Source organism: Harpia harpyja, chromosome 8, assembly GCF_026419915.1.
Source record: "Harpia harpyja isolate bHarHar1 chromosome 8, bHarHar1 primary haplotype, whole genome shotgun sequence".
Lineage (NCBI taxonomy): Eukaryota > Metazoa > Chordata > Aves > Accipitriformes > Accipitridae > Harpia > Harpia harpyja.
In genome coordinates, this window is record NC_068947.1 from 39,306,792 (window position 1) to 39,332,418 (window position 25,627).

Genomic DNA, 25,627 nt, shown 5'->3' on the forward strand with positions numbered 1-25,627 from the left:
TAATGCTGCAGGGGCACCTCAAACATTTTTCATCACAAAGTAGGGGAAAGGATAATTGTGGAAGCTCATGCACCAAAGGGGCTGAGTACCTTGCGCATTATTTATTTCCTTCAGCAAAAGGTGCAGCAGTGAGAAAAACTGCCCAAGCCATCCTCTTAGTCACAGAGGCCTCAAGAACCAAAGCTACTGCTCACAATCAGCATCTGCTTTTAGGCAACTAAGATTTTCTTCAGTTCAGGTGCTGTGCTTCTGAACTCTGCCTTCTTACTGAGCTAGATACTACGGACAGGACCTTCCCAGCAGCCACAATGCTCAGAGCGGGGACAAATGTTGAGTGCTCCATGACTATGGGTGTACTGACAGAGAACTGCCATGAATGCAGAGTCGAGGCTCACCAGTGTAACAAGGTGAGTAGACAATAAAGGCAGTGAAAAGTCAACTGAATTTTTCAGAGACAAAAGGCAATCAACTTTTTTCCTGCCTTTGTTAACGAGGTGCAGAATCACCAATTTGATAGTTTTTCCAGTGTTTACATGTTGATGTTCTTTTGTACTCAGAAAAAAAATCAAATCTGCATTAACAAGTCATGTTTGTGATTGCAAAAAACGTATAATTACATATATACACAGAGACATGTACACAGTCTCACACACACAATTTCCACACGAACAACACACCTACCAGAAAAAAACTCTGTTCTTTAAAACACTATTCCTTAAAAACAATTATTATAAGTTTCAACCAGGGAACGGACCCCTCTTTGCTTGGAAAGGGATGCAAGGGCTCCGTTCTGCTTCAAGACAAGCATTTGACCTAATATATACACCGTTACATGATCCACTCAAGCATAATTCAAGCACTGCTGGGTCAGAAGTTTTTACAGGTTTTTATAGGAAGGCAGTTTGCCTGTGCATACGCATGAACATGTGCACACGCATGAACATGTGCACATATGTCTAGATATTTATCCATAGCATCGTGTAGCAGAACTGAGGGAACCTCTAAACAACATCAGCACTCACTGGGACTCTCTTTCCTTACACACCACAGATACGACATCATGAATTCACGTAACACTTCCTAACTCGGTGGATAAGCCACTTCTCCAGAACGTGTGTTGCTCATCATGACTGTAATTATGTAACAAAACTCTGAATACTGTACTATTACAGCAATTATTAATCATTATGCTTCTGTTTCATATATGTGCTCTAGAGACTGCTGGATATACTGCATTATGCCACAAACTAAACTAAAAAAAACAAAGCTAAACCAAAGCTAAACACATCTAAATCTACTGTTTTAAGGACATTTCAACATAATTTACTCTTTGAATTTATATTTTTGTAAGCTCAAAAATATAAAAAAAGAAAAAGCTGGTGTCAATATAGCTGCTGACCTTTGCGACTGTAAACAAAAGACAGTTTTTAACCAGTAAACAACTTAGAAAAATGAAACCTGTTTTGCCAGTGCTTGGAATAGTCAGCGCTTAAGATGACAAACTCTGCATACAAATCAGTTCTTACAGGAAAACAGATTTCTAGACGTGTTTGAGAGAGAATGCAGGATTTCCATGCCTTCAGACCATTGAAACAATTTATTTTAAAATATACTGTATTAAAACCAAATTAGTAATTAAAAAAAAACAAACAAAAAACCCCCAGTGCAAAAAACCAAAATGGTGCAAAACCCCACCACATTAGGCCTCTATTCTAGGATACAAATCCATTCCATTTAAGAGCATCACCTTGAAAATAATACAAAGCTCCCTCAACTTCATAAGGACTTCACAGAGGCCCATTAGTCCACATTAGAAGACACATTCAGTATTTTAAGCTAAATTAAGTGTCTAGCTTCCTTTTTATAGGCAGCAACCAATACAAAACTGCAATGCTTTAAATTCAGTTGCCTTGGACATGTTCCTGTACACACACTATACTAGAAATAAGTATTAATTTTTCACATATCCTTTATAAAAAACTAACAGGCATCAGATGGACTACATTTTCTTTAATTTAGCTACATACATTGGACCCCATGCTCTCCCTTTCTCTGGGAGAACCAGAAGTTCATGCTGTTGTGTACCACTGAGAAAAGTGAATTCCTGAGAAACAGCTCTGGCCATTTCACTTATGTCTACAGGCATTACATTACTGCAGGAGTTTAGAATGAGATTTATTACATCGCTGTTTTCTGCCCTTGAGAGAGTGCAAGTAGAATAGACCAATGATCCGCCAGGACGCAGTGCTTTAATAGCAGACCTGCAAATAATGAAAAAAAAAAATTCAACATAAGTGACATACTGGGGGTGGGGAACATGTAAAGACTTATAAATCTAGAGTTATAAATAGGTATAAATAAATATGAGAAAAATAACATTATGAAAATGTCTTAACAGTATATAATTGACAGTTCAGGAAACTACCTGCAACACATTTTTGCTTTCTCATTTATTAATGTATTCTCAGTTAACTGAAGGTATTTTTTATACAACGGTGACAAGTAGAAAGCAGCATCCATTCGGAGTTGCAGAATATACTTCAAACATTTATATGCGCAGCACAACTGTGAAAATGCTGCAACTGTGCATACAAAATGGGTTACACCACATCAAAAGTGCTAGTTAGATACTTAGCTAGCTGCTTGTGTGAACAAATATCAGAATGTACAGTTGCAGTAATAGCCTGAATTAATTACTGGGCTGTAATTTTACAAACATCGGTGCAAATTCTGCAACTTAATTAGCAGGTAAGAGGACTTGGGGGTTTCACTGAGACACTGCATTTCAACCAGATTTCCTAAGGAAATATGACTTATGGGAACATATTGTCTGTTTATGTGCCCTTCCCCTATTAACCTGTTGACAAATTTTAACTAAACAAAGGCAAAATAGTGGCTTAGGATTTCAAGTATCCTGAAAGCTTATGACTACTGGTGAACAGAGGTTCTTTTCCACATCCCTGCTGACACTGACTTTAAACAGACTGTTCACTTTCCATTAAACCAGATCTGCAAGGTCCTTTTTCAGACGGACAAAATATAACCTATGAGAGTACAGAAATGAGATATGCAATCCACATTCACCTACTGCAAATTAAAAGAGTAAGGAGAAAAATCCCAAATCTTGCACCACAGAAGAGCAATCTGGTACCACCACATAACTGAAAGAGGAAGCTACACTAAAGGTTCATTTGCTATTGAAATGCTCTCTTAAAATAATCCCTTTTACACTTTGTAGCCTTCAAGGACATAATGGCTCAAAGACTGAGTTGTAAGCTAGTATTCAAACAGATCACCTCACTGCTTCTGGAAAACAGATACCACTGGGTTGAAGCAAATACCACATTAAAATACAATTGTTCCCTAAACAAAACTTCTTTTATTTACAAACAAGAGAATCTGAACAGGTGAATGCTGTTACTCAGCTTGCGAATGTCAGAGAGACAACAACACAGGCGCTCAGGGGACCACAGGTGTGTCACTGGGAATTTAGCAGGTGTACAAGGGCAGGGCAGATACTGGAAGCACAATGACACACACAGTCATGCTGTATGGAAAGACACTGAATAATCTTAGATTGGTAGATATTACTGATAATACAGCACTGGCCCAAAATAAAAACATCTTCAGGGAAAAATAAAAAGAAGAAAAAAAAAAAAAGAAAAAACCACCATATCTTCAAACTAGATGAGGTGAGAAGCCCCCAAATGCAGCAAGCCTGATTCTGAGCCCAGATAAACAAACACAATGCCATTGAAACAGCAATTCCCCCACAGACAAGCTGAGGACTTGATAAGGGTGATATCTGAAAAAAAAAAAAAACAGCTGAGAAAGGAAAGAAGAAAATACAAGGGGAAAAAGGCAAGTCCTTTTAACAGGATTGGGGCTTTTCAGGAAAAGAATCAATAAAGAAAAGCCTCATCACAAGCAGCATCAAAGCAGATCACAGGTCAAAGCTACTCTGAAAGTCCTGTCCAAAATAATAAGGAAACACCAGGACAAATGACTGTTTCAGACAGAGATAATACAACTCTGTTCACCTTCCCTGGTGAAAACTTCTGTTGTATTATACCCAGTCTGTTTCTCTGGGGAGTGTACACATTATCTTGCTCAGTTCTTCTGTGAGTCTTGGTTACATTAATCAGCAAGCCAAGTACATATTTTACTGGAGTCTATAGTACTCCAATTTTAGTTAGTGTAATATAAAAGAACAAAGCTCTATCAACTGATGATGCTCAGCGAAAAATCAGTGTTTAATGCCTTTGTTGTATCAGTCTTCAGTAAAAAGATGGAGAGTGAGCAGATGGCTAGCACATTTAGCCTGAGTGAGCAGTTCAAGTTCAGCCTGTTATAGGTAGAGAATAGGTTAGAGAGTACTTAAGCAGTCTGAATACTTTCAATTTAACTGGGCCTAATGGACTCATTCTAGAATAATTCCAAAATTAGCTAAAGATATCACAAAACTGCAAGCTTATCTCAGACCTCTGAGTAGCTTTTGAGAGTCTGCAAAAATGTTTAAGAATGTTTTAGACACAGGTTGATATAGGACGATGTTTACAATGTCACCTTGAGACAGTAAAACAGAGCAGGTGTCATCCTAACATCCCTTCCAGATCTTATTTTCTAAAGTTCTGCAGTTACCAGCATACATTTGAATTGCCTAGCTCCAGATACTCATCCTTCCTCCCCTCTGCATTCCAACACACATATACTCCTTTGCAGGCCACAAAGGCACCAGTACTGGACCCGAGGCTCTAAGCTGTCTCCACTGTCTCTCCAGCTACCTTCCTTGCCTGCAGCTGTCCTCCTGTGGCTGCAGCTGTCCATTTAAAAGGGCAGGGCTTATGCTGCTGCTCTCTGGCCTGTCTGAGCAACTGCAGTGCACCCAGATGTATGGAAGGTAACTACTGTAAAGCAGAGCAGGAATGTACAACCTTCCCTTCTCATGAACAACAAGCCAGCAAGAGAACTGCACACTGATCCTCTGTCTCCTTGGCCTCATACCAGTTCTGGAAAACATAAAAGCATTTTTTTTTCTCCATGTAATAGTTGCTTGCTTTCTAGCTTTCACATTAGAACTCAAAGAGAACAGGGCTGAAGTCTAAATGGGCTCTCAAAGTTGAGCACATCTTCACAGTATTATTAGAAACCACCTACTTTACTGATCTTCATAGAATTTCCCCCTACAGCTACATGTTTTCCATGCATACAGGAATGCTGAGCCATGAGAGCACAGCTAGTTGGCTTGAAAATGTTTTTGCATGACAATCAAGATGTACTTTTAGCATACCTGATAATGTTACACATAAAAGCAGATAATGACAACTACTTTCCTACCTATAAGACAGATACTACATGAACATTTAAATAAGTGAGAAAATATTTTTACCATGTAAAAGTGGAAAAGGTAAAAGGTAAAGGTATATACCAAAAAAAATAGGCTTACACAGTTAAAAGCTTGGGCGCTTACTAAGTGTCCTTTTCTTACCATATATTAAGTAACAACCATTCAGGACAATACTTTCAAAGGCACCATGCTTCTACAACTGAGTCACTGGGGCAGTGATTCAGAAGAAAGAGCAGCACAGGCTTCTGAATGAAATCCTGAAAATCTCACATCAAACCCCCCATAACTCTAAGCTTCCTTAGCTTGGGAATCTTCACTGGCCCATGACCCAAAAAGGTCAGGCTGCTCAGTGCAGTTATCTTTATTCTGAACCTAAGTCATGAATTAAAATATCTAAGGAGGATTACTTTATGCTGCAAGGTTAATCAATGTATCTATCCATCTTGTCAAGTTCAGCAACAGTTGTTTCAGTGGCTGTGTTCAAAGGCAACCGACCGCCATCCCTGATTAAGCCGTGCTTGGCTTTTGATAAACCTGCACTGAGCTGCAAAATTCAAAGTGAAGAAGTGCTGGGCTCAAAGTCACAGGGTGATACTGTGCTGGGCTAAGCAGATTCAGGGAGTTTGGTCTCATCGTCATCAGCATGACAGAGAATTCATTCATAAGAGAATTTGTTCAAATAAATTTAAGAAACTAGTCTTCCTCTATAATCAATGGAGGGAAACAAGCTTATCCAAGGGATAGGCTGGAGGTGGAGCATAATTTACAGACATCTAGCAGAACCCACCACTGCTACTATGACTCCACCATCCAAGAATGTAAGATTCCTCTTACATTAGGCATCTTAATTATCCCCCAAATCCTTACTTAAAGCTCGACTCTTAGCTGAAGGAATATGGTGCCTGTTATAAGGTAGTTTGTAACTTCCAAAAACAGGGTCCAGATCTAGAATGATTTAAAAAGTATGCTAGCGCAAAAGACCCTAAAATATTTTTTCACCTTCCCCTTATTATAATATGTTGTTTAAAAATAAAACACATTAAAGGTAATTAATCTGCAGTTATTTTTCTTTTAGTGGTACAGATGACCTTCAGGTTTATTAAAGAACTAAAACTTTCAGTTTAAATGTAGAGCTAGTTATAATTAATTTCATAATTTTAAATTCAGGTATATACATTTACCATAATGGATTTTACAAGTTACAGGCACTAATACTGCAAAGTTTCAAGCTTCATATGGAGAAACATAAGAACACACAGTAAAAGCACAGGAAACTTTTCCTGGAGCCTCATGACTTGCTCACCTTTCCCTATAACCACTTTTGCTTTCATAACGTGACAACACCTTCGTGCTAGCAAGGTCCTTCGGTCTCTCATCTCAGTGGAGGCAGGGGATGGAGATCCATGCCGCAGCAAAGACACAAGGGTTATTGATGTTAGAAACCATGGAAGCGTCTGAGAATGGTCATGTGGAAATTAGGGCTTCTCTCCCCAAAACGGTGGTGGGATCAATAGCCCGACTGAAGTGCATCTACACCAATGCACGCAGCATGGGCAACAAACAGGAAGAGCTGGAAGCCATTGTGCAGCAGGAAAACTATGATATAGTTGCCATCACGGAAACATGGTGGGATGACTTGCACAACTGGAGTGCTGCAATGGATGGGTATAAACTCTTCAGAAGGGATAGGCAAGGAAGGAGAGGCGGTAGGGTAGCCCTGTATGTTAGGGAGTGTTTTGATTGTCTAGAGCTTAATGATGGTGACAACAGGGTTGAGTGTTTATGGGTAAGAATCAGGGAGAAGGCCAACAAGGCAGATATGATGGTGGGAGTCTGTTATAGACCACCCAACCAGGATGAAGAGGCAGATGAAATATTCTATAAGCAGCTGGGAGAAGTCTCACAATCACTAGCCCTTGTTCTCATGGGGGACTTCAACTTCCCAGATGTCTGCTGGCAATACCATCCAGCAGAGAGGAAACAATCTAGGAGGTTCCTGGAGTGTGTGGAAGATAACTTTCTGACACAGCTGGTGAGTGAGCCAGCTAGGGAAGGCGCCCCGCTGGACCCGTTGTTGGCGAACAGAGAAGGACTTGTGGGTGATGTGACGGCTGGAGGCCGTCTTGGTCATAGCGATCACGAAATGAAAGAGTTTTCGATTCTTGGAGAAGTGAGGAGGGGGGTCAGCAGAACAGCTACCCTGGACTTCTGGAGGGCAGACTTTGGCCTGTTTAGGAGCCTGGTTGACAGAGTCCCTTGGGAGGCAGTCCTGAAGGGCAAAGGAGTCCAGGAAGGCTGGACATTCTTCAGGAGGGAAATCTCAAAGGCGCAGGAACGGGCTGCCCCATGTGCTGAAAGATGAGCCAGTGGGGAAGAAGACTGGCCTGGCTAAACAGAGAGCTTTAGCTGGAACTTGGGGAAAAAAAGGAGAGTTTATGACCTTTGGAAGAAGTGGCAGGCAACTCAGGAGGGACTGCAAGGATGTCGTAAGGTTATGCAAGGAGAAAATTAGAAGGGCCAAAGTCCAACTAGAGCTTAATCTGGCTACTGCTGTAAATGGCAATAAAAAAATGTTTCTATAAATATGTTAGCAACAAAAGGAGGCCTAAGGAGAATCTCCATCCTTTATTGGATGCGGGGGTAAACATAGTGACAAAGGATGAGGAAAAGGCTGAGGTACTGAATGCCTTCTTTGCCTCAGCCTTTAATAGTAAGACCAGTTGTTGTCCAGGTACCCAACCCCCTGCGCTGGAAGACAGAGACAGGGAGCAGAATGAAGCCCCCACAATCCAAGGGGAAATGATTAGTGACCTGCTACACCACTTAGACAGACATAGGTCTGTGGGGCCAGATGGGATCCACCCAAGGGTACTGAGGGAGCTGGCAGAAGTGCTCACCAAGCCACCTTCTATGATTTACCAGCAGTCCTGGCTAACCGGGGGGGTCCCAGCGGACTGGAAGTTAGCAAATGTGACGCCCATCTACAAGAATGGCCGGAAGGAGGATCTGGGGAACTACAGGCCTGTCGGTCTGACCTCGGTGCTGGGGAAGGACATGGAGCAGATCATCTTGAGTGTCATCATGCGGCATGTACAGGACAACCAGGTGATCAAGCCCAGTCAGCATGGGTTTATGAAAGGCAGGTCCTGCTTGACTAGATCTCCTTCTATGACAAGGTGACCTGCTTAGTGGATGAGGGAAAGGCCATGGATAAACAGCCTTAGTTTACTATGAGTAGTACTACTAGACTGTAGTAAAGCCTTTGACACCATTTCCCACAGCATTCTCCTGCAGAAACTGGCTGCTCGTGGCTTGGATGGGCGTACTCTTTGCTGGGTAAAAAACTGGCTGGATGGCCAGGCCCAAAGAGTTGTGGTGAATGGAGTTAAATCCAGCTGCCAGCCAGTCACAAGCGGTGTTGCCCAGGGCTCAGTACTGGGGCCAGTTCTGTTTAATATCTTTATCAATGACCTGGATGAAGGGATGGAGTGCACCCTCAGTAAGTTTGCAGATGACACCAAGTTGGGCGGGAATGTGGATCTGCTCAAGGGTGGAAAGGCTCTACAGAGGGATCAGGACAGGCTGGATCGATGGGCTGAGGCCAATTGTATGAAGTTCAACAAGGCCAAGTGCCGGGTCCTGCACTTCGGTCACAACAACCCCATGCAGCGCTACGGGCTTGGGGAAGAGTGGCTGGAAAGCTGCCCAGCAGAGAAAGACCTGGGGGTGCTGGTTGACAGCCGGCTGAATATGAGCCAGCAGTGTGCCCAGGTGGGCAAGAAGGCCAATCGCATCCTGGCCTGCATCAGAAACAGTGTGGCCTAATAGCGGGACTAAGGAGGTGATCATCCCCCTGTGCTCTCAGCACTGGTGAGGCCGCACCTCAAAGACTGGGTTCAGGTTCGGGCCCTTCACTACAAGACATTGAGGTGCTGGAGCACGTCCAAAGAAGGCCAATGAAGCTGGTGAAGGGCCTGGAGCACAAGTCTTCTGAGGAGCAGCTGAGGGAATGGGGTTGTTTAGCCTGGAGAAAAGGAGGCTGAGAGGAGACCTTATTGCTCTCTACAACTACCTGAAAGGAGGTTGTAGCAAGGTGGGTGTTGGTCTCTTCTCCCAAGTAACGAGCAATAGGACAAGAAGAAATGCCCTCAAGTTGTGCCAAAGGAGGTTTAGATTGGATATTAGGAAAAATTTATTCACTGAAAGGGTTGTCAAGCATTGGAACAGGCTGCCCAGGGAAGCGGTTGAGTCACCATCCCTGGAGGTCTTTAAAAGACGTATAGATGTGGTGCCTGGGACATGGTTTAGTGGTGGACTTGGCAGTGGTTGGTTAAAAGTTGGACTTGATGATCTTAAAGGTCTTTTCCAACCTAAACAATTCTATGATTCTGCTTGCAATCAAGACCATAAAGAAGAAGCACCATTGTCAGCAGCTAGTATGTGTAACTTAAGCTTTTATGTTGCATGCTATCATACTACACTGCAGAAGTATGAGGTTACTGTTTTAGTGCCATAAGATAGTCAACGCATAGCAGAAAAGACTAAAATTGGTGAAATGCATGACAGTCCATTAACATGCCCTATTTACCAGGAAAGGCCCGTATACAAAATCTCCAAGGTTAGTTCTTCCAGGAGATGATATAAAACAGTGTGCAAAAGAAGTAATTACTTTATAGAATTGCAAGTACTATCGCACATTTGTTACAAGACAACATACATGCTGAACTAAAGAAAAAAAATTCAGCTCTTTCCTGGGGTTCTGAATACAGCTTTAGTATATATCAGCATATCACAGTTTAGGAGACTTTACTGATATCTAATAGTCCAAAATTTTAATGACGTTTTCAAATCATCAATAGCTTTGAATTACAATAGCTGAAAAACTGCAGAATAGAGTGAGATTCACTGGCATATAATTCTATAGAAATTTGCCTGATGTTTTTCCACACTTATTTTGAACTACAGACATCACTTTATAGCCACCAAATCCACACTTAAATCTTTCCAGCACATTAGCGCAAGACACCTCTGTAATCCAAACAAAAAGGGTGGTTGATATCCATCTCATTCAGGAGGTACTCTAAAACAATTAACACACACAGTTTGCTCCCCTCCTCATTGTAAACAAGGTTTTAAGAAAAAAAAAAAAAAAAAAGGAAAAAAAGTATTAGCAATACTTCATGTTTTTGCAGGCTGTGTCTTTGGATACAGGTTCAATGGCACATATAGTACTAAGGAAGTCAGAGGTACGAAAGATGCATACCCCTTGTATTACAGGAGTACTGGATGAGATTTTTTAAAGAAATATGTTATTTTAAAGCAGTTTAGTTTATTTCTCAAGATTTACTTTAAATCTAACAACAGAGGAGATGCTAACAATAAACTAGGGAAAACAGAGCAGTATTATTATTTAATATCTCAGGGAAAAAAGACCACTCTAGAGCCACACGACAACTCTAAAGGCAAAAAACTCTTTCATGCAACTAAACATACTTAGCCAGAACCCCAAAAGAGGATTTTTCACACTTACAGAAAATTAAACATGATAGGCTGACATTTTGTTCATTCTAAAAGTCTTGGAGTCTCAAACATTCTTTTAAAAATAGGCAGACACTAAATATGTATTTCATACTATAGCTAGCACCTACATGTCCAGCCTATTCCTCCTGTGCTTGGGTTTATGTTGCATGCCATTGGAAGGGTCAGCATTAATTATGTTAATCATTCAACCATTTTCAGTATTAAAGTAAAAAAATTACCTATATTTTAGGGCAATTTTAAAATAATACAACACTTCAACAGTGCCATCTTTTGGCAACTGGGATGTATTTCTGCTCAATATGCAAGATAATGTCTGATCAGAATAAAAACTACCAACCCTTTTATAAGCTAGTCAAGAAACAAAGCATCTCAAGATGCATTTGCTTTTATCCTCAATCCTATTCTTTTTATTGACTAAAGATATTACACATTTCTTTCTTCCTCTTACAAGAGTCCAGACACATCATGGTAATATGGCCTGCATGTTAAAGGTTTTGCTTTTATTTCTCCAAACCAAGTCAAAAAAGGTAAGGAAATTCCTCCTGTGTCAAAATACCGATTTTTTTAATACTTTGTAATGGGCAGTGACAGAGGTGCATAGGAGACAGAGACACTAGTCTAGGTATTCTCTCCATACCCCAAGCATGCACTCCCTCTGCTTCTCTCTAAGTAAGCTTTGCTATTGTGGAGAGAGATATTGCAGTTCAGTATAACATGGTAGCAAGATGAGAAACATGAAGTGAACTGCTTTTTTTAAGCATTAGGATTGGACTATAAATAAAAGCAGACAAAGCCACCAAAAAACCCCACCCAAACAACCAAACACCACAAAATCAAAAAACCCACTCTGTTCTGCTCTAGCCAAAATTTGTCCCCAAAATTCTGATAAATAACATTTCTATAGCAAACAACTTTAAATTCTTCTAAAGCAAAGACCAAACCTTCAGTTTAACATTACTGAGCTTTCTCCTCTAATGCATGGTGACTTTTGAAATACTCATCCTATTAACACAGGGCTACGAGATATACTTTGCAATACCAAAACTGCAGTGCCTTTGTAATGGTAGTAGAGTGGTTTATCTCCCATTCTCAGATTTAAGAGCCACAAGCGCCAACACAACACTCAAGAATTTTGCTTCCACTCTCAACGTTGCAGCTGCCTGGCTCACTCACATGCTGGGTTTCCACACACTCAGTAACACTAACAGCAGGGCTGTTTCTAGCTGGCTATCCTCCAGCAGCCAGAGGTAGTCCACTGCAAGAAATCTTCAATCCTTCTGTCATTTCAGTCATCCCAAAATTACCTTCTTACCTTATACACTCGCAGAGGTCCATCCCTCTTCCCAACTTAAACTTATTATTTACAAGAAGAAAAACATATATAGCCCAGGCAGAACATTCTCAGCTACAGAAGGGAGAACAGAAGAGAACATGGAGCCACAACAGTGGCCACAGCACTCACTCTTTGTGAGAAATTCAAACCAACCATGAGTCTAAAAAACTCAGTAAAATGACTCATACCTCCAGCAACATAACCAACAGTGTTTTGGGGAATGGCACAGCGCAAACATGCCACGTTTATGCATACGCAATTAGAACAAAACCCAAAGCCTTCTTGTCCAGTCAGCAGCTATCTAACCATTTTCATCCTGAGGGGCAAGGATGCACAGAGAGCGAACACGGTTTGCACAGCAAGACACCCTGAACAGCATGCCCAATTTGGAGCCTGGGGCCAGCAGTCTATATAAACTATTCAGCTTTTCCAGCATAGAAAGTGGTTAAAGAAGGAATCATCCACACAACCCATATAAGATTTGTTGGTCCAACACTTGCAATTCTAAAAAATTCCCAGTGGAGCTAACTGACTAAATGGTTATGGATAACGAGTGGATTAAACGGGCAGCTACAGAAGAGCAAAATTCCAGGCAAAGACCTGAAGAACAGTGTGATGAAGCAATCCTGAATGTGATTTTCTCCACTTTCCTATGTGCTTTTTCCCTTCTCCACAGAAAATGGCATCCACTTTACTACTTTCCTCAGCTCACCTCTCCTGCTCCAGTACTGTGGTTCAGAATTCCCTCGGTCACTCCAAAACACCCCTGAACTTCACCCAGGGAGCTCCTGTGCAGGAGTCCCTTGCACACTGAAACAGAAATCTGTGACACAAGATGGCTGCTGTATTTCTGGAGGGACTCCCTTGTGTTTCTCCTTCCCTCACGACATTCAGCCCTGCCATCCTTTTAATGCCTGACACAAACTCAAGCAACTTCTATGATGGTAAATTTTTTTAAAGGTTCAAGACACTGGCTCTCCTTGCTTTTGCAATGAACATTAAAGGCTGAGATTTTTTTCATCAGTAGCAAATCACAAACAAAACTGAATCACTTTGCCTGGACAGGACAACTAGCTAAATGCGAGTATCTTCCTTTTTACTTCATCATTACACGTCCACATGCTATAAAGGCTTTTGTCTTAATCAAAGCAGAAATGGTACAGTGGTACCATATACTAAATATATGATGGTATATTTACAAAAAAACAATTTTTGCCTTCACTCTACAACAACAAAAAACCCCACAATTAAGAGCACACAACTCCTCTTCTAGGTACATGTGGAAGACTCCACATTTCAGTGAAAATAGAGGTGGCACTGAATGCAGGAAGAGGAATATCAGGATTTTTCCAGTAAATCACAGTATTTACTACACACTATGTGAAAAAGACTCTTTTTTCAACACATAAATCTATGACTATATGTATTCTGTGAAACAACGTCAGTAATTTTCATATACCAGGGAAAACAGAGCAGCTGGTAACTTAAGGTTTGTTATATTTGCATCCTATGTTTTCACCAAAAGTTTTACCATTTATTTTAAGATATATTTTCAAAGGTCTGGACTGGAGAAAATAAAGTGGGTCCTGTGGCATGTAGATTAGCCTTTAGAGACTTCGGTTGCCAACTCTACCTGATGACTTAAGGGAAACAGTCAATCTCATTTTACTTCCCATGTGTGCAGACTGGTAAACCACCATACAAAGTGGCTGCATAATCAGCAGTCTCTGCTCCGGGACTAAAGCAACAAGACAAACACAGATCAAACGCTTTATGAAGCCGCTTGCACAACACCTGGTTACTTACATATGACAGTAACTGATGGTTTAAGTACCCTTTAATTCAGAAAAATAGGTTCAGAATATTTGGGCTGAGTTTTTTTTTTATTTTTCCTTCCAAGTAAAAGCATGTGCACAACCCTCCTACCTCCCAAACTATTCAACGAGAAAGAAAAAATAAACCCTCAAAACTTCTGGTAACCTTTTCATGAAAAAGATCAGTAATTTCAAATACCATGTTATTACTGATATCCAAAGCAAAATTTGTTTGTACAGAGGGACACATTCATTTTGTCTCACTATCGTGCTCCACTTGCATAGGATTTGTAAGAGGAGATATGCATGTTATACAGAACCAGACACAGTTCCTTAAAAATCATATTTATAAGCAAAACAGGGGTTGAAACATCTCATTAGCTAGGAAGACTAAACGGTTTTCAGGATTTCTCAAGCCAAGTTTAATGCTTCATCCTGAGTTCTGAAAAATGAGAATACATACACCTCGAAAGACATCAACTAGGAAAATGAGCATTTTGTACGGCTTATTTTGCCACCAGTAATCCAAAGCACACTTCAAACTTCTCATGCACTCTGAAATCCCACAAATCTCTTAACTTTCTGTGTGCATGTCTTAGGTATTCAAAACAATCTCCCTTGTAGCTAACTACTAGGGAGAAAAAGAGGTGAAGGAGGAAAGTCAGCCAATATGTATCTTCTAAAGTTAGTCTGAACTCCTGTGGACCAGAACTCTATTAAACATCAATTACAGCTGTTTAATTACTTGGAGATGTTGTGTATAGAAGTTACACTAGTCTGAATGCCTTTACTGTGTTTTCTAAATTGCATCCTGTTGGAATTATTTTCAGCTGAACCCTAACACAGTTTCTTTCAGCTGCAGTAACTGGCCTAGGAATAATTACAACATCCGTAACAGTTTCACCACTAAGTTATTATGCACTTGAGCTTAATTCAAAATTTAATTTCTATCTGAGAACTGATAACATTGGAAAATTCACTTACAGGAACCACTGCATTTTGTGCTAGCATTCAGTATCAGGAAATGAACATTCCTTCCTTACTTTGCAATTTGTTTTCTGCATGAACACTCCAAATAATAACAAGATTTGCAGTGTGTTCTTGGATTATAGCACTCAGCAGGGATGCTTTGGTTTTGGTATTAACAATCATTACAATCTGTTTCCTTCAAATCAGTGGTGCCCTCACTGCTTATAAAATTTGCTGTTCAGCATTTATGCCACTTATTTACATTTCAGATTTTATTCAGACTGGAGTAGGAAAATCGTTGCATCAATTTCAACTTCTTCCAGATCTTCACTCTCTGAAGTCTCTGTATACTTAATAAATTACACTGTATTGCAAAAAATACTTTTCTTTCCTTCACTTCCTCTCTGATGTCCCCAGCTTACGCCCAAGCAGATCTGCTAACAAAAAAACCCCCAAAACCAACAAACCCACACCCAAAAAAGAAAAAAAAAAAAGTGCAAGATGACCTAACCTGGAAAAATAGATTACAAGATTACAAGTGAAGCATTTCCTTAAGAAAGAGGGAATCTTTAAATTTTGGGCTGTGTCACTTGATAGAAATGAAACTAGAACTCCCCTTTGCATTTTATTCTTCTCATTTGTGTGTTATCCTTATACTTAATACTACTGCTAAACCGAAATAATGCTTGGTCCTTATACTTTAAGCTTCATCTTCAAATCATACGCTATTACTTACACTACTTTCAAAAAAATTGCTGGGATCCAGCTTTATACTTGTTTTTGTTTTACAGATACAGGAACCAAGGTGAGAGATGCCCACAAGCATAAAGCACTGGGTAATCTGAACAGATAAGCCAGAGGTAGCTCTGCATGAGCTGACTCACATAAAATGCAGTATAGCTGGATTAATGCAGGTTCAGCCTTCCTGAATATTACTGGAAGTATCAGAAACGGGATTCAAACTAAATTTTTCATTTATAATTATGCACTCTAGCCATAAAACAAAGGCTTGAATAGGGTAGCATTCCACAATTTTAGTTTTGCCAAACTTCTAATGCACTTGCATGAATCATTTAGCCTTTCCTGGTCTCATTTTATCATTTCCTTTTTCTCTTTCACACAGGATCCAAGATGTCTTTAGTATTAGATATTCATTCTAAAACGATCAGATAAAAGGAACAATAAAAATACAGTGGACAGCTATACCATTTACTAAGTATATGTCAAATATTTTACCCAATAACACTTGCAATCTCTAACTCTTGAACCTAACCACTTACTTCATATGCTCCAAAATCTTGTAAAAGACAAAAAAAATTCCAGCGCACATAACAATAGATTGGTCAATCTACAGAACTACTCACACCTATGTTGAGCAATGAAATTGAAATTACCATCCTTTTACTTCCATTTACATATCAAAAGTATTTTGTCCTTACAAATCCAATTCTTATTGCTGTTGCTATAGTAAAGTATACTTTCAACAGAAACAAAGTTCTCTTCTTGATTTAGGAATAATTCAATTAAATCTGATTTGGGCTGACAGGAATGTCTCCTTTTTTAAAAACAAGGTTCCTGCTGTCATGAGTTCTCCACTTCAGGATTACAATCTGGAGTGATTTATGCAAATGCTCAAAATTTCTCTGCATGATATATGCTTTCTTTTGGTAGGGGTTCACAAATTGGATTTTATATGTCAAATATTGAAAAGGAAAAACTGAAACAGGTCAGTGTTTTAAATGTGATTGATTTCTTCAAAGGAAATGGGTGACATGATGCATTACTGCAATAAGATACTCATATTTCTGTTATAAATCATAGGCTTCTGCTAGGCCTTTTTCAACTGGAAGTCATGCAAAAGTATCTTGAACTGCTGCAATGGGAACTTTCCATAAAAACTTTCTTTTTTATAATATGTTATTTTTCCCTCAATTTGCTTTGACAGATGAACTTCAGGTGTGACTGTTACTTTGCAAAAAACACTCAAGTCTAGAAGGTATTATTGGTAAATCACATTCTTTTTTTTTTTTTCCCAGTGAGAAAAAACTGTGGAGTTGAAATGCTTCACAAATGCTAGCCTATGGCTGGTATCATTAAAAAGTGTAATACATGACAACCTTGATTTGGATTATTGGGTGGATGTTCTTGAAAAATAAACAATCCTCTCTCCTGCACTGAACCCCACATTCTTTTACTTTTTTACCCAATCATGATCAGTAGTCTTTCTATGCTACAAATAGTCAAATGGGTATTAAATTCAAGCAGCATGTAAGAATGTGCAATAGTGGACTCAAACTCTTCACATAAACAGCCCAGAAAGCAAGTTCTGAAGCAGCATTAACTAGTGACCTAAGTGACATTTGGTAACCAGTCCTGACTTACAGCTCAGTTATCAAAAAGACTGTAATGAAGAACTGTAAAGGGTAATTCTGTGAAAGAAAAACAACAACAACAACAAAAGGAGTTTGGGGAAGAATGCCCAGCTTGGCAGGTTTATAGACTACTTTTGCAGATAGTTAAAAAAACCCTATTAAAAATTATATGTGTGTGTCTGCTTCAGCTGAGGAATATATCTGAAACTGTTTTAGCTGTGTCCACCGAAAATATTTTTATATGGTACCAGACTGTTCTGTGTCATCTGAATGGACATATATGTGAATAAGCGAGTTACAAGGACTGTACAGCAGTATGGTAGTAAAGGACCTAGGCCTCACTGCTTATATTACCCCATACAAATTTCCATGTTCACATTAACCTAGATCAACTGCTTATTCTAAACAGCATTGCAACAACATATTCTTCACATTCTTTTCACAGGGTGAAACCTGGTTTTGGTTATTAAACATGACAAATCTTGCCCCCATGTCACTTTTATTAATTATGAAAAGCTCCTTTAATAGTTTTCCTTTGCACTTCTCACCTTAGCAGCTGGAATTGTAGAGATGGTAACTCCTTCCTTTGCATTAGCCTAAGCGTAGCTTGCTGAATATCAGAAGAGAATAGCCAACTTCTGTCATTTGAACAAGGAGCATCAACCAGTACCTACACAATAAATAAGAGCAAATAAGACAATTCACTATAAGGATACTCACTTTCTGAACAGTTTGCCAAAAATCTACTCAACTTACTTTTGCAAATACTTAGAGCATCCTTTTTATTTTCCATTTTAGGTGCAGAAATGATCTACTTACTATTTTGAGATGGTTTTATGGAGTTATTGGGGGTGGGGAGATAAGAAATTACTGCTCCAAAAGTACTCTCTACCTGATTAGCTCTCACTTGTTCCCCCCCCTTCCTGATTACACATTATGCAAAGAACACTGCTGCAAGGTCTTCAGAATTCTCTACCAAGGCTAAATGGGTAACATCATCTAACACATGAATAAATGCATAACAGGCTTCATAAAGTGATTCCTGAGGCTCTGCAAATCCTGTACATGACCTTGGTCCCCCTTGGTTTTTGTGGGGGCCAGAAAAAAAAGAAAATTAAAAAAAGAGCGACATAGGAAGAAAAAGCAGCAGAATGCAGAAATATAATTTGCTAATAAGTAATAATGTTACCTTGTCATATAATTCAGGCTTAAGATCTCCGATCTGTCTACCATCCAGTTTAGAGACTGTTATTAAGTTAATCAAAGGATACGGGATGAAGGATTCTATCGTCTGTTTCAACCATCTTGACCTCAAGTCATCATATTCATTACAGTGAAACTGACCTTAGAAAATTTAAAAAAATGAAGTAAACACCCTAAAATAAGTCTTTATGTTTTTTTCTGTTCTTTTTTTTTTTTTTTTACAAATATAAGGCGCTACACTGATTTCAGAAGTTCTACTGTTTTGCCATGACTGCCATAGAGTTTACACCTCATGCGCTTATGTTATTGCACATTTTATAACACTGCTGAATTTTTATAAAGCTGAGTAAATTTCAACATGCTCCTACAGAGCAATCCATAAATATTTACTAGCAAATATATACTGTAGCAATAGACTTCCACAGTAAAACAAACTTTAAACATGATCCATATCCAAAGACAAGTGCTAAGTGAACGCCTTTCTGGGCTCCTTGAGCCACTGTCTAAATGAAGTACCTGCTCCTTATTAATTAATTAACTGCCTTTTAAATAAATAAAACATCAGTTTTGCATATCCTAAGCTGAGCAGTCCAACCTGTTACTTATTTGAAATTTAAGCTGTGTTTTAACATAAGAGGTTTGGTTGCACTTACTTTTAACAATGTAGCCAGAGTAGTTACACCTTCAGAAGAAACACTGCTGTTGCTTGTACCCAGACCAGAAACACAGCACAATACTTTTTCCTCTTAGTCCTGTTTTCTAATTTAATAAAATTTTTATTTTCATGCTTCCACAGGCTGTCCTACACCATGTTTGCCACGCACAATATGGTACATCTTAGCATTCACTGAGGTATATAAAGAATCAACTTCCTCACATCTTTGTTTCTCAGCAACAATTTCATATCTTCAGAAGCAGCCATGGGATAAAAGTGGGTTTTTTCCAACCTTTTGAAAGGGCAATCCACATTTAATTTACCTCATTGGTATCATTCCTCTAGAAGAGGGAGGGAGAACTAGCTGTAATCAACAGGTGCAGGTGGTTATAATAATGGTCTCATCAGTAAGAACATAAGGTGCTGTGAACATTTTGAGACAATTACTACCCAAGCTAACATATAAACTTGGAAACAGCAATCACAGCTTGCTTTAACTCCCTGGCCTGGAAGAACTGAGCTGCTGCTTGCTGTTGCTTTCTAAACACTGTGATTATCTTAGTGCCCTTCTGCAACATCTAGGTAGATTGAGACACAGAGCTTATTAAATACTGATATAGACCAATTCCTCATTATGAGCTTTCTCCCTCTGCCTAGACCTTGCACGTTTCATTTGTTATGCTCCATTTTACATCAGTACATTTAAATTTACTTATACTATTTGCACAGCTACTCCACTTTTGTCTGTCAGTCTGCAGTAACCTATATTTAAATAAATACTGCATTTTTCATCCTCTTTAAGGTAAACAGACTTTCATAAAAAATCTTACTAAACAGCAAGGAACTACTTAGAATATAAATATAAATTGTTGTTTGGGTTTTTTTTGCCCCCAATCCAAATCTTGTACAGAACACAGGCACAACTGAAATAGCCCAGGCACAGAGCCAGGGATCAGCTTCTAAAAGCACCTCAATACATTACCTGGATAGGCACACTGCAGTATAGCTATTGATTTACCCCCTGGGGCAGCACAGAGATCCAAAACATCTTCCCCATCTTTCACTTCTAATGCCAGCACTGGCAGCAGCGAAGCAGCATTCAGGAGATAATACTCTTTCAGTTTACCAGCCTGGTGCTTTTGTGCAGGGAATCTCCCAGGAGTTCTCCTGATGTAACACTTCAGCAATGCCGGAATATAGGGCAGAGGTCCTTGAAAGGCAGGGTGATATCCCTTCACACCCAAGGTGTTCTCTAGTTCAGAGGACTGGCTGAACTTGTTAAGCAGGATGGCGTACTGCCAGCACAATGGGTATGTGAGTACATCTCTAGATTGAAAAAAAGAAAAGCTATTTAATAACTTGGCAAATAAAATGATCCTTCCATAGTATAGGAAGCCTTTTCTTACATAAGGGTAACAACCTCACCATTGGATGATTCTGGTACAATCAAAAAAGGAATCATTTTGATTAGATACGATTAAGAAAAGTATGCAGGAAAATAATTTTAATTTCAAGCCACCGTTTTCTCTAATTATTGCATTTAAAACACTAACTTCTTCTAAAACAAGATGTTCCCTATTTTCCCTAATTATTTAACAAATGGCTGTAGAATTTATAAATCATGAAGCATAATGGTCTTTCTGACCATAAAGCACTTCCCTAGGGACAAAGAACAACTGTAATATTAGTTGTAAATATCACAACATAAAGAATCACATTGGCTTTGCAATGGTTATTCCAGCCAACACCATAAAATGCAGTTTTTACAAGCGTTCTTTTCTAAATTTTGTTTTATGTTCTGCAAACATTGAGCCAGAAAAACTTAAACCAATAAGATATGCCTGGAGATAGTAAAAAAGCAGTGCTTATATGGTAAGAACACGCTTGCTCATATTTCAGTTCACTTTTTCAGACCTTTCTTACATGGAATTCCCCCATTTTCTCTTTAAACTTCTCTCAGTATTTTTTCATTTAGCCTCAAAAAGTACTTCTCAGGCATATCCACTGCCTAAAAGAGAAATACGCATTGATCCAGCCTAAAAGAGTTTTTAAGTTAATTCACTTAAACTAATGCTATACATCTATGCTGTTTTTTAATTTTTTTTTTTTTAACAATGGAGACACTTATTTTAAACTACTTTTTAATCCAAACAGGCTAAACCAAAGAGGTCACTCAGACGAATCACACAGTTTATGATACTCTGAACACGTAAGATGATTTTTCCCTTCAAAGTAACGTGGCACTGATCATGGGAGCACTCCTCATGCACTTTAGGTCTAAGTCAACTGATTTTGTTCAAATCCCTGCTGAAAAGTATATAAGCTAAGCAGTGAACTTGTCCAGAAGGGCTCTTCTGCTGGATTTCCTATGAGCAACATTTTCCTATTTTCCAGCTAGCAAGGAAGGGAAGATGTCTTCTCTCAATATCACAGCCAGTTCTTTAGCAGCTGTGTAATCAAGGCCCAAATTAAGTGATAGCCTTTTCCGTACATGTTGCTAATATTCAATTTCTTCTGATGAAAGAAATCAGGGGATGTCCTTCTCTTCTAACATCTTTGTCCCAGTCTCTCAAGATAAGATAAAGCTGTAGGAAAAAAAACAAACCCTAACAGCAGCTGTTAAGTATAAAGGGATGCTTTTTGGACCACATTTTTACAAAACAGTCAACAAAGACATAAGATGGCAGTCCTCTTACAGTGCATATGCATACAGAAGAACAGAACCTTCATCACGTCCAAAATAATAAAGTCAATGAAAAAAAAAAAAATTCCAAGTTTAGGCTTCTGTTACTTATTGCTTTTACGATAGTTCTACGCTGAAAACAAACTGAACCAGTTGTTACAGTCCATGACTGTTTTCAAAGTTATTTTATGAAGCACTTAAAAAATAGCAGAACTTCTCCTCTGCCTCCCCCAGCTCCCCAAAACAGACCTGACACTGGTCCATATATGTCCCAGTTCCGTTGTGTACTGCTTCTCAAAATGATCCAAAACAACTTGACAAATCTGCTTTTGAGGTTTCCCTTTTGTTTTATTTTCCAGCTTCAGAAAGAGAAGGAAAAAAGAAAAGCAGTAAAAACAAACAAATGAAACCTTCCCTAGTTCTCATTAGAATTATTAAAAGAACATTTTATCAATTTAAATCAACTTAGTATCAGTGATACTAGGATGCTCAAACATCAAGGTCACATCATACATGTGATCAAGACGTAACAGAAATTTCAGAGAACAAACTAGTTAAGCTAGCGTACTCTCTCTGTCCCTACCTGCGAAGAGGTCATTGGAAGCTTGCTGATAATACTCCTCCATATCCACTATGCTAATAATACAGTGGTTCCTGGGACTCTAATATACCAGGAGCAAAATAAGCAAGGCGTGATTATGATCCTGCATTACGATCACCTCTGCCAAGATGTACCCATGTGCTTAAGTAAAAGAGATAAATTAATTTGAAGCATTGTGGAAGTCAGCTGGAGTTGAGCCACAAAGCACTGCAATAACTAATTTATTCCAGGAATAAGGAAAAGAAAAAAAAAAAAAAGTCGGCTATACTTTTGGTTCTTTTTTTAACCTATGAAAATTTTGTATTTTATTTGGGGAGGGGGGGGAAGAACTTTTAGTTTCTAAGCAAACTCGTGCTACTCACAAGGAAAACCCCGAAGGCAAGCACTAGATTTTGCCGGACTCCCCCCCGCAAGGACAGGCAGCAGCCCTCCCCTCCCCTCCCCTCCGACCACCCCGCTACCCGTCCTCCTGCCTCCCCTTCCCGCCAAACACCGCTCCCCTCTCGACGGCAACACCCGGCAGAAGGCAGAGCCCGAAGGGGCCGCCAAGCCGCCGTCGCCTCTCAGCGAAACGCGGCGGTGCCTTCGCGGGTCCGGTTCCTCCCGCTCCGAGGCGAAGCGGCTCCCGCGCGGGCGGGCAGCGCGGCCTCACGGCGGGACGCAGCGGGGCAGCGCCGCCGCGGGCCGAGGGGCCGAAGACGCGCACGCTGCTCGCAGCACGGACGAGGGGGTCACAAACCGGGTCTCACCGTTGCGGAGCGGCACCCCGGCGCTGCTCACCGAGGCCCTACCGAGCTCTTCCTGCAGCTACCGGCGCCCCCGCAGCGACAAAACACCCCAAACCGCCAACGCCGCCCTTTCGACCCGAGAAGCCCCGCTCTCGCCCCTCCGCCCCGCCCGCAGGCGGGCGCCGCGGCCCCCCTCGGGCGGAGGAGAGGAGGGGCCGCCGGCGCCGGCGGAGGGAACTACTCCCGGGCCGCGCCGGAAGGAGCCGAGCGCCAGCCCGCTCCGCTTCCGGCTGCCGAGCCCCAGCCGCGCCGCTGCCCCTCGCCCCCGCCTCACCTGCTCCGAGGCCCGGGCGGCCGCTCGCCGCGGCAGGAGGGCGGCCCCGCGGCGGGGGAGCGGCGGCGGCGGCGGCAGCCGGGCCAGCGCCCGCGGCAGCCGCATGGCCGGTGTCGGGCGGGGCGGCGGGAGCGGGGCGCCCCCTGGCGGCCGAGGGGGGCAGCTCCCCCCGTGCGGCGCCGCCGCCCTCCTCGTGTCCCGTGGGTCCCAGGGGGTGCGGGGGGCGGGCTGAGGCGGGCTGGGTGGTTTCTTGGATTTTGGGTTGCGTTGTGGTCTTTTTTACCGTGGGAGGCCGTACTGTCCTCCAGTCTCCTCTGCCTCTCCAGGAGATAAACCAGGACTGGGCAGTAACTGGACCCTCCGTTAATCCATTTACAAACCTGATGCTCGCCCCAGAGCCCGCTCCAGGTGCTGCCGCCATCCACGCCACCACCGCCAGACCTAACGGCTTTTCACCGGTCCTTAACGCCTGGCTGGTCCCGGTTTATGCAGACTTTGCAACTGCTATTCAGCTGCTCAACAGCCTCCTCTAAACCACACTGGAAATCAGCTCTAGCATAACCCGCAGCTACTGCAAAAAAAAAAAAAAAAGGGTAGAAACTTATGACTTATTCACACAAATGTCATACACACGTTTTCAGGTAACCCGTTCTCTGGGAACGGTAACCAGGAGAACCACCAGACACCAGTTTGCCAGCTGTAACTGTTTTAGCAGCGCTCTAATCTGAGGCTGCCAACATGCTCGGGCAGTTCCTCTTCTGATCGCTTCGTCTGAACAGCACCACGGAGACCTGCGAGCTCCTCCGGTGAGAAAGGGCATCTTGCTCTGTTGGCCATCTCCTGCTGCAATCGTCATGGCCTAGCAAAACAAAGTCGCCACGTACCCTCCCTCTCTCAAATGCTCACTTGTCCATCAGCATTTGCTGACTCCTTCAGTAAGAGCAACCCCTGCGGAAACAGCAAGTTTGTTTAACAGTAGTTTCGATTAAAGTCTGACCACGCAGCTTCTGCGCGCTGAAACCGGCCTCTGAAATCCAGACTGGAAAGGGGTGCAAAGGTAAAGGCAGGAGTGCTATCGTACAGATAAATATTTGAGTTTCGGGCACCGACTAATGAAGACTAAGAACGTTTATGCAAACCTCATGCAAATTATCATCAAACTTGAAAGCTTATTTAATCTTATTTCAGTCGGGATCCTGACAAAGAGCCAGTAGGCAAAATGGAGGCCTCCTACATATCAAATGTGAAAGGAAACCAGAAAGGCTTTTTGACAAATTAGTTGTACCAACAGATACAGAACAAAACTGGTATAAAAAGTACAGTTCTCTGCGCTTGTAATTCTGCCAATACCAGTAACGTACAAGAAAATACATACAATAATTGACTTTTACCACACCAATAAAACAAAAAAGTACGCTGAACGAGTCACCTTCCCCTAAATCTAGGGCTATATTCCACTTGTAGATGGTGCCGTCAGTGTTGATTGATGTGTCTGAAACCAGTAAGATTTGCAACGCATGAGAAGCAAAGAAAGGACTTCAGTTAAACAGTTTGTTCACTAGCAGACGAACGGCAACAAAACAGTATACAGGCACCTGGAACGTCTATCTCTCTCACGTGCTGCTGAAGAGATGGATTGACTCTAGGGGGGATTAACTTCAGTACATTTTGCAAGGCAGGCTACTGTTCTTCTTAATAAAAAGCAATCCAAAACTATGCCATTTCTGTCACCTAAGCAGCTATGCTTGCCATGGTAAGTGACCATGTGCATGCCCAGATGCCCTGTTAAACCACAAACCACAGGCTGTATCTCATTTCTGCAAAATCCATTGTATCTCTGCAACTCCACTATAACCTCAGTCCACAATTCTCTTAAGCTAACGCATTTCCTTTTAACCTAAGTTACCTTATTTCAAACTTGTGTTTTCTAAGCATGTCCTTGCATTCAGGAAAGCAAAGGAAGAGGACACAAGGTACGCCCTATTGTCCCCTGATACTTTCAGAGAGTGGAGGACGGATGAAATGTCTTAAAATTAGCGAGTCAATA

The 25,627-nt window shown here is 41.0% G+C and overlaps 1 protein-coding gene across 5 annotated transcripts; it reads right to left on the bottom strand.

The window, feature by feature from the left end:
- Positions 1-1,578: 1,578 nt before the first annotated feature.
- NSUN3 (NOP2/Sun RNA methyltransferase 3) lies at positions 1,579-23,693 on the bottom strand. 5 transcript variants are annotated; one of them, XM_052794580.1, is made up of 7 exons: positions 23,299-23,465; positions 22,501-22,579; positions 22,167-22,276; positions 20,217-20,560; positions 18,566-18,720; positions 17,925-18,046; positions 1,579-2,261 (listed from the first exon to the last, which is right to left on the bottom strand). In XM_052794580.1, the coding sequence occupies exons 2-7, from the start codon at positions 22,513-22,515 to the stop codon at positions 2,000-2,002; spliced, it is 1,008 nt and encodes a 335-aa protein (XP_052650540.1). In that variant the 5' UTR covers positions 22,516-22,579; positions 23,299-23,465; the 3' UTR covers positions 1,579-1,999. The 5 variants fall into 5 exon arrangements, with proteins under 5 accessions (XP_052650540.1, XP_052650538.1, XP_052650537.1 ...); XM_052794578.1 differs by having other exon boundaries at positions 23,268-23,465; XM_052794577.1 differs by having other exon boundaries at positions 22,501-22,659; positions 23,268-23,465.
- Positions 23,694-25,627: the final 1,934 nt, after the last annotated feature.